This window comes from Lactuca sativa, chromosome 4, assembly GCF_002870075.4.
Source record: "Lactuca sativa cultivar Salinas chromosome 4, Lsat_Salinas_v11, whole genome shotgun sequence".
Taxonomy (NCBI): domain Eukaryota; kingdom Viridiplantae; phylum Streptophyta; class Magnoliopsida; order Asterales; family Asteraceae; genus Lactuca; species Lactuca sativa.
Window position 1 is genome coordinate 379,200,334 of NC_056626.2, and position 8,473 is coordinate 379,208,806.

Sequence of the window (8,473 nt, forward strand, 5' to 3'; positions counted from 1 at the left end):
TTAGTTATTAGGTTAAGTTCTAAGTTTTTCTGTTTTTAGAATTTTTGTTAAATTTTTTTCTGTTTTAGCCTTGAACTCGCCGAGTGCAATCGAAGCTACTCGGCGATTCCACAACTGATTTTCAGTTTCGTTATTTTTGTTCTTTTAACGCGTTTTTTTTTTGTTTTGATTTTAGGTTTTATATGACCCGAGGATCCAACACACCTCTAGTTTCTCCATTTGAAGACTCGGAATCTGCTCATAGGAAGAACAAAAGACAAGGTCGTTGAAGACACTAACCTACCAAAGAAATCTCCTTTCAAGGACCTTAAATCAGTCTTTGGAAAGAAGAAAAGCAAGAAAGCAGGAGATTCCAACAGTCAAAAGAGCGAAGAAAGCAAGCTTAGGATTTTTGAAGAAAACCCATTGCCAAAAGACACCGAATACGAGTATGAATACGGTTTTGAATCCGAAGAAGAAAGCGACTTTAAAGGCGAACCCACAACCACCTTGGCTAATATAGATGAAGTGACCATGGGCGAATGGAAGAAAAGAATACGTGACGATACCAGCCCAGGACTTATGCAACCCGCAATTCCTGCAACTGCTACCTTTGAACTTAAAGGCCACATACTTGCTCAACTTAAGGAAATCCCATTCTTCGGGAAGGATCATGAAGACACATACAACCATCTTGACGAGGTCAACGACGTAGCCGACTACTTCAATGTTCCTAATGTACCTCACGACACTGTTTTACTTCGTTTTCTACCAGTCACATTTAAGGGGCCGCGAAAGATTGGTTGAAATCACTCCCTCCAGGGTCCATCACTACTTGGGCTAAAATGAAAGAAGAATTTATAGACCAATTTTCCCCTCCCTCAAAGATAACCAAGTTGAAGAAAGCCATAGCCAATTTTGAACAACAATCTGGAGAGTCACTTTATGAGGCATGGGAGAGATACAAGGGCCTATTAAGGAACTGCCCACATCATGATCTAAACAGACAACAAGAAGTCTCCATTTTCTATGATGGATTCAATGTAACTACTAGGTAGCTCCTTGATTCGCAGGGACCTCTCACAAAGAAGCCACCCCCGGTGATAAAAGAATAATTGAAGAAATCTCTAAGCACTCTAGAGAATATCATGAAGTCTTAACTGGTTTCAAAGTATTTCTTTCTTTTACAAATGCCAAAGCATGACTTAACTCGAGGGGCGGTGAACTCTATTACCGATGACATGGAAGCAATGATTGAAAATTTGGAAAGCATGGACCGAAGAATAACTAAGATGGACCGATCCATCCATGCCATTAGAGTGTGATGTGAAAACTGTAGAGGGCCTCACCTTACTAAAGATTGTGACCTTGATGAGAACAGGATCCAGAAAGTACAAGTGTGTTATTCAAGTGGTGATCGGTATGATGACAATTGGCAAAAACCCAACAAAGAATGGCTACCATATGATGAGTACAAGAAAGCAAGGGAGGAAAAGTATAAGCAAAAAGAAAGAGGCTTTTATCAAAAGGAGGAACTGGTGCTAGAGAAGAAATCGGATTTGGAAGACATGCTTACAAGATTCGTAGCCGCGTCCGAGAAAAGACATAATGATATCGATGCTGCGATAAAAGATCAACAAAAACATGTTGAGAGAACACCAACTTATGATGAAGGATCAACAAGCTCTACTTAGGAATCAGCAAGCATCCATTCTCAACATAGAAAAGCAGCTGGGCCAACTTGCACAACAAGTGGACTTCCTAGAAATACCGAAAGTAACCCAAAAGGCGCACATATAAATATCGTAACAACTAGGAGTGGGAAGATTATAACTCCTCTAGCCCCTATTCAGAAAGAAGATCCTAAGTTGGTGCAAGAGGAAGAAGCAAAAACTGAAGAATAGAAATTTCCCGACCCGACTCGCCGAGTCAAGGTTACGGACTCGACGAGTCCCCCACCTAAACATAAAAACAAGCCTCATGTGAAACCATACTAGCCTCCACTGCCATTTCCAGCTCAAGCCAGACAAGAAAAGAATGATGTTGACTACCAAAAGTTTCAGGAACATATGAAGGCTCTTCAAATTAATATCCCATTCATAGAGGCAGTTGCACAAATTCCTAACTATGCAAAATTCCTCAAGGAACTTCTAACTAATAAAAAGAAGATGGAAGAAGTGCAGGAGGTAGTTCTCAATAAAAATTGCTCAGCCGCCATGCTATACAAACTGCCTAAGAAGAAAGGTGACCCGGGTAGTTTGACATTGACCTGTCAGTTCGGAAATCTAGCAACTATACATGCATTGGCTGACTTAGGGGCAAGTGTAAATCTCATGCCATATTCATTTTTTAAGAAACTCGACCTTTCGGAGCCAAGGCCAATTCGAATGGCAATTCATTTAGCTAATAAAACGGTGACTTTTCCAAGGGGGATATGCGAGGACCTATTGGTAAAAGTGGATAAATTTGTGTTCCCTGCAGACTTCATAGTTTTAGACATAGAAGCGGATCCTCAAGTCCCGATCATACTTGGAAGACCTTTCCTTAATACCGCGAGTGCTATAGTAGACATGCGAGATTCTAAGCTTACCCTTCAGGTGGGGGACGAATCGGTTACATTTGGAGTTGATCAAGCCATGAAGTACGCAAGGTTTAGTGATGACACGACATTTTCAGTAGATATGTTGGAAGAATTAATGGAAGAATGGGAGGAAGACAAGTCAAACAATTTTTCCACTGCCTTTAAAGACGATTTTGATGCTGAAAGGGACATAAGGGAAATAGAGAGACTACTTGAAGAAGCTGGATATGATGAACTACTCAGAGATGCAGAAGACTCGACTCGCCGAGTTAGATACACCGACTCGACGAGTCCGCTTAAGAAATCGTGATCACACGGGGATTTTGGCATGGACTCGATGAGTCACCTACCTAAACTCGACGTATTCAGTGTACAAAATACGAAATCATACCTTACAACTTTACCAGATCATTTGGAGTATGCATTTCTCGAGGATGGTGATCAAAAACCTGTTATTATAGCTTCTGACCTCTCCAAAACTGAAAAAGAAGAGTTAGTTCATGTCTTAAAGAAAAGGAAGCGTGTCATTGCATGGAATATCACCGACATAAAAGGAATAATCCATTCCTTTTGCTCTCACAAGATCAACCTAGAAGAAGGAGCAAAGCCAGTAGTGCAACATCAAAGGCGGTTGAACCCGAACATGCAAGAAGTGCTCAAGAAGGAGGTGATCAAACTATTGGATGCAGGTATCATTTATTCTATTTCTGATAGTCCATGGGTTAGTCTTTTTCAAGTGGTTCCCAAGAAAGGAGGGATGACGGTGGTGACAAACGAGAAGAACGAGCTCATTCCAACTCGAATGGTAAATGGTTGGCGAGTGTGCATCGATTATCGAAAGCTAAACGATGCCACCCGTAAAGACCATTTTCCCTTACCTTTTATTGATCAAATGATTGAAAGATTATCTAGCCATAGTTATTATTGTTTGTTGGATGGATTTTCGGGTTACTTCCAAATACCCATAGACCCAACTGACCAAGAAAAGACTACTTTCACTTGCCCGAGTGGGACTTTTGCTTATCGCCACATGCCTTTTGGGTTATGCAATGCGCCCGCGACCTTTCAAAAATGCATGACGGCAATATTCCACGACATGGTGGAAAAGTTTATGGAAGTATTTATGGATGATTTTTCTATTTTTGGATCTTCCTTTCATGACTGTCTTGCTAACCTTGGGTTGATACTTGCTAGGTGCAAAAAGACCGATTTAGTTCTAAATTGGGAGAAATGTCACTTTATGGTAAAAGAGGGCGTAGTATTAGGTCACAAGGTATCCAAGGCGGGGATTGAGGTGGATCGCACAAAAATTAATACAATTGCTAAATTTCCTCCACCAACTAATGTGAAGGGCATTAGGAGTTTTTTAGGTCACATAGGTTTTTACCGCCGTTTTATAAAAGATTTTTCTAAAATAACTAAACCTCTAAATCAATTACTTTCAAAAGATGCACCTTTTAATTTTTCTAAAGAGTGTCTAGCGGCTTTTGAAATTTTGAAAGAAAAAATAACTAATGCCCCGATCATTATTGCCCCGAATTGGAACTTTCCTTTTGAAATAATGTGTGACGCAAGCGACTTTGCATTAGGAGCTGTACTTGGCCAAAGGGTTGATAAGAACTTTCGACCCATTTATTATGCAAGCAAGACTTTAAATCCGGCCCAAGAAAACTACACCACTACCAAGAAAGAATTACTAGTCATGGTGTATGCTTTTGACAAATTCTGCCCTTATCTTATTTTATCTAAAACCATTGTTTTCACTGACCACTCTGTTATTAAGTACTTGTTTGCCAAGCAAGATGCAAAGCCAAAGACTAATCTGATGGGTGCTTCTATTACAAGAATTTGACATAGAGATCAAGGATAAAAAAAGGGGATGGAGAATACAGCTCCTGACCATCTATCTAGGCTAGAAAATCCAGAAAGAGATGAGATAGATAATATGGATATTAAAGATAACTTCCCAGAAGAATACTTGATGGTGATTGTGGATGAGGAACCGTGGTATGCAGACATTGCAAATTACTTGGCTGGTAATTACCTTCCAAAGGGCCTTACCCATCAACAAAAGAAGAAGTTCTTTTCCGAAATAAAATATTATTTTTGGGATGAGCCTTATCTTTTTAGGAGTTGTGTGGATGGAATCATAACAAGATGTGTTTTTGGCAAGGAAAGTCGGGACATATTAGAGCACTACCACAATGGACCTGTGGGAGGACATCATGGAGCACAATATACTGCCAAAAAAGTGTTTGATACTGGTTTTTATTACCCAACTATTTTCAAGGATGCTGCTACATACGTGAAATGATGTGATACTTGCCAAAGAACGGGTAATATATCGGCAAGGAATAAAATGCCCCAAATGAATATTCAAGTTTACGAAATTTTTGATGTGTGGGGTATAGATTTCATGGGACCATTTCCTTCATCCAAAGGCAACAAATACATACTCGTGGCAGTGGACTATGTGTCAAAGTGAGCGGAAGCGCAAACACTACAAACTAATGATGCAAGAGTTGTGGTTAAATTTTTAAGAAAATTATTCTCAAGATTTATAGTGCCTAAAGCATTAATTAGTGATAGAGAAAACCCTCCTTTTATTATTTGTTTTTATTTAGATAATCCTAATAGTTAGTCTTATAATTGTCGTTCCCTGTGTTTGATACCCTTCTTACTTAAATTATACCACTAATTGACAGGTACACTGCCTTTTGTGTGTCTAATTTATATTAAAAAGTAGGATAAAACTAGTTAGTTTCACACACATCAGAAAGAATCAAGTCATTTTCCAATGTTGCTATCAATGGAATCATATAAACAACAATTTTCACAAATGCCATTGTAAGGATATTTAAAAAAAAACTTTTCTTTATTTACAAAAATTTGCGGAAAAACTTTTCCTTACAATGCAATTACAAATGAAAACGATGTTGTTATTAATTCCTAAGCAATCTATCACAACTCTTAAGCAATAGCTCAAAATTCTGATCACCTAACCATACGATCGAAACCCATCTTCGCGATCAGAATCAGCATATTCTTCCTTTAAGCTTCCTCTCTTTTCTTTGATTCTTCAAAACATCAAAATGCAACCTAGTCACATCACGTAATAAGAATCTCTAAATAGGAACTTAATAGAGTTAGATAGCGGACTTTACTCGAAGTAGAGTCAAACTTTTTGATTTTACCATCCATATGATCTTTCAGGTAAATTGGGCAGCTTTGCAACCAATGCCTCTTCTTTTGGCAATAGAAACATATGGACTCTTGGGAATGGTACACGAGACTATCTCAGACTTAGCCTTTCTCTTTACCATCGGGTCAAATGACTCGACCATGGCTGATCCCTTTCCATTGGGAAGAGAGATTTTTTCTGGACTTCTAATGTTACCATTGTCAATGTCCATAGAAATTTGGGAAGTTAATCTTCCAATCAAATATGCTTTACCATTGCTCCAAATCATTGCTGATTCAGTAGCATCAAGCAAATAGGTAAGATTATTATGGGTCATGTCGTGGTCTGCCATATAGTAGTCTTTAAGGAACTCACTATGTGACTTAGGAATTGATTGAAGAACCTAGTCAACAACCAACTTCCTCAAGACTTTGACACCCACCTCTACCGACTTGTCAATATGTGACTTCATCTCCAATATGTGAGCATACACAGACTTTGCTTGCCAATAGGGCTTGAGTGACCTTGAACTTGTGGGTTTGGGGAGAATTATTGGAGGAGGTAGAGGAAATGAAGTATGATTTCCAGTCATATTAATACACAACAAAGGGATTAATCTTTCACCTTAATCCCCATGTGGGATATCATCTTCATTAGGAAAGCTTTATCCAAAAGGATAAGGAAGACCATAGTTGTCATAACTAGACATCTATAAGGGAAAATTTCAAGTTTAGTTGATTTAAGTCCTTAATATAACACCCAATTTGAAATATTAAGGTTAGGACCCAACACAATATTTTATAACTTGGAAGAGGGATGTCGTAATCCAAGCTACAAAATATTTGAAGGTAGGTAAATCACGATTTACCAATTTCCACCACGAAAAATGAAAAATCATTTTAGGTTTTAAGTGAATTCAAACTCCTAGATCCTTTGAGATTCATTGAGCTTTTCAATGGCATGTTTAAATCTAGATTATGCCCTTCAAGTTTGTGACGGGGATGCCGAGGATCACAAACAAGGAGTGAATAACCATGTAAATTAGCTTGGTACACCCAATGTTACAACCACCTAATGTGTTAGGGTGCAAAGTCACGCTTGGATGAGGCTTTACCCACTTGTATGTGTAATGACTTGTCTTTCCTTTATAAGGAAGTGAGTGGCGCTCATTTTATGTAAGGAACCATTTAGAGTGTTAGACTAGAGAGAGAAATTTGTACAAACCCATTTATATATCCTTTCTAGATCTAATATGAGCTTACACATATTTATTTACTCCATGTGTTCTTGAATTTGTACGAGGATTCACTAGATCTTTCCTAATTCCACACATGCCATCATAATCAACACAACTACAATTGGTATCAGAGCAGGTGTTCTTGATTTGATCAAGAATTGATCCTTGATGGCTATCTTGATTTGGTGATTCTTCATGTTCTTATTGATCTTCATGTTTATAGAGTGTTTTGTGTTCTAGAAATCGAATTTTTCCTTGATTTGAAACATAATTCGATTTTCTCTCTCTAGAATACTTGTTTGTTTCACTTTCTCTCTCTAGAGATCTCCTTGATTTACGCTTTCTCTCTCTAGAAAACCCAGGTTTATAACATTTGATTCAAAAGAAAAGAAGCAATTAGGGAGCAATGGTTGATTCGGAATGGAAGTTTTCTATACGAATACACTTCTTTTGAATGCATTCTTTATCGAATGACTGTTGGATTGCAAAGTGAAGATGCACTTATTTCAAATGGAGAAAGGGATGAAAAGGGAGAATTCATTGGTTATCCAATTTATCAAATCAAAGATTTGTTTGATCGATTGATTACAACGTATCAAGAAAGATAAAGAAATAAGAGAAATGGTGAAGTCATAAAAGAAATTTTTCTTGCTAATTGTAAACCGGGAAGAAATAGACTTGAATATTATGCAAATTGTCGTGAAGCTCAAGAACATGTTCTTGATTATGTTCATCATGTTTTTGATGTTCTTGATGTTCAAGAAAAATGAGTTCAAATTGATTCTCATGATGAAAAAGTTTTTTGCTCAATTGGAGTTCAAACCGATGATATTTTGTGTTCTTGTGATTCATTTGAAAGAATGACTCCTTATCGGAAGCCGGTGATCCAAGAAATTCACAAGTATCAAACTCCAAAAGATCTGATTCAAATTCACAATGTTGATGTTGTGGAAAGTGAGTTTGTTCATGAAATCAAGTCTTCAAGATGCAAAAAGATGAGAAAGAAAAAGAAGAAGAAGATTAAACGGAAGAACAAGCGAGCTTATTCACAAAAATCGTCAAATGTTGTTGTGAAATCTAAATCCATGAAGCAAATTTGGATTCCAAAGCAACAATCTCCAAAGGTTGCATTGAATTAGAAGTTAAAACCCAAAAGTGTTGGTGGTTCTTTTGAAGATGTTCTTGGATCCTTGAAGAATGCGAAGAACACGAAGAACGAGCTGTACAACATGCACAGTGGGTGGTATAATGTTCAAATTGGAGATTTTCTCATTCCATCAAAAGAACCAATATTTTCTAAATTTGATTCGTTCGTTGAAAACGGAACTCGATTCGTCAAAAAGGTATCTCAGATTCTCAAATGGATTCCAAAACGTCCATGATTTCGATTCGTACTTTGCATTTTTCAATTTTCGATCGATTTTCCTCATTGGATCAAATCCGTTTCAATCCCATTGATTGATCCAATTATTATTTTTAGATCAAAATTCCAAAA

The 8,473-nt window shown here is 37.6% G+C and overlaps 1 protein-coding gene and 1 non-coding gene across 2 annotated transcripts; one reads left to right on the plus strand and one right to left on the minus strand.

Moving 5' to 3' along the window:
• Positions 1 to 872: 872 nt before the first annotated feature.
• LOC111919489 (small nucleolar RNA R71) lies at positions 873 to 979 on the minus strand. The gene has a single exon (XR_002859522.1). It is a non-coding gene; the product is annotated as a small nucleolar RNA R71 (small nucleolar RNA).
• A 1,069-nt stretch (positions 980 to 2,048) lies between these two features.
• Positions 2,049 to 2,870, plus strand: LOC111919451 (uncharacterized). The gene has a single exon (XM_023915008.1). The coding sequence runs from the start codon at positions 2,049 to 2,051 to the stop codon at positions 2,868 to 2,870; it is 822 nt and encodes a 273-aa protein (XP_023770776.1).
• Positions 2,871 to 8,473: the final 5,603 nt, after the last annotated feature.

What these genes read in the sequence shown, in the direction of transcription:
- LOC111919451 (XM_023915008.1), top strand. Translation starts at nt 2,049, where the DNA reads ATGAAGGCTCTTCAAATTAATATCCCATTCATAGAGGCAGTTGCACAA.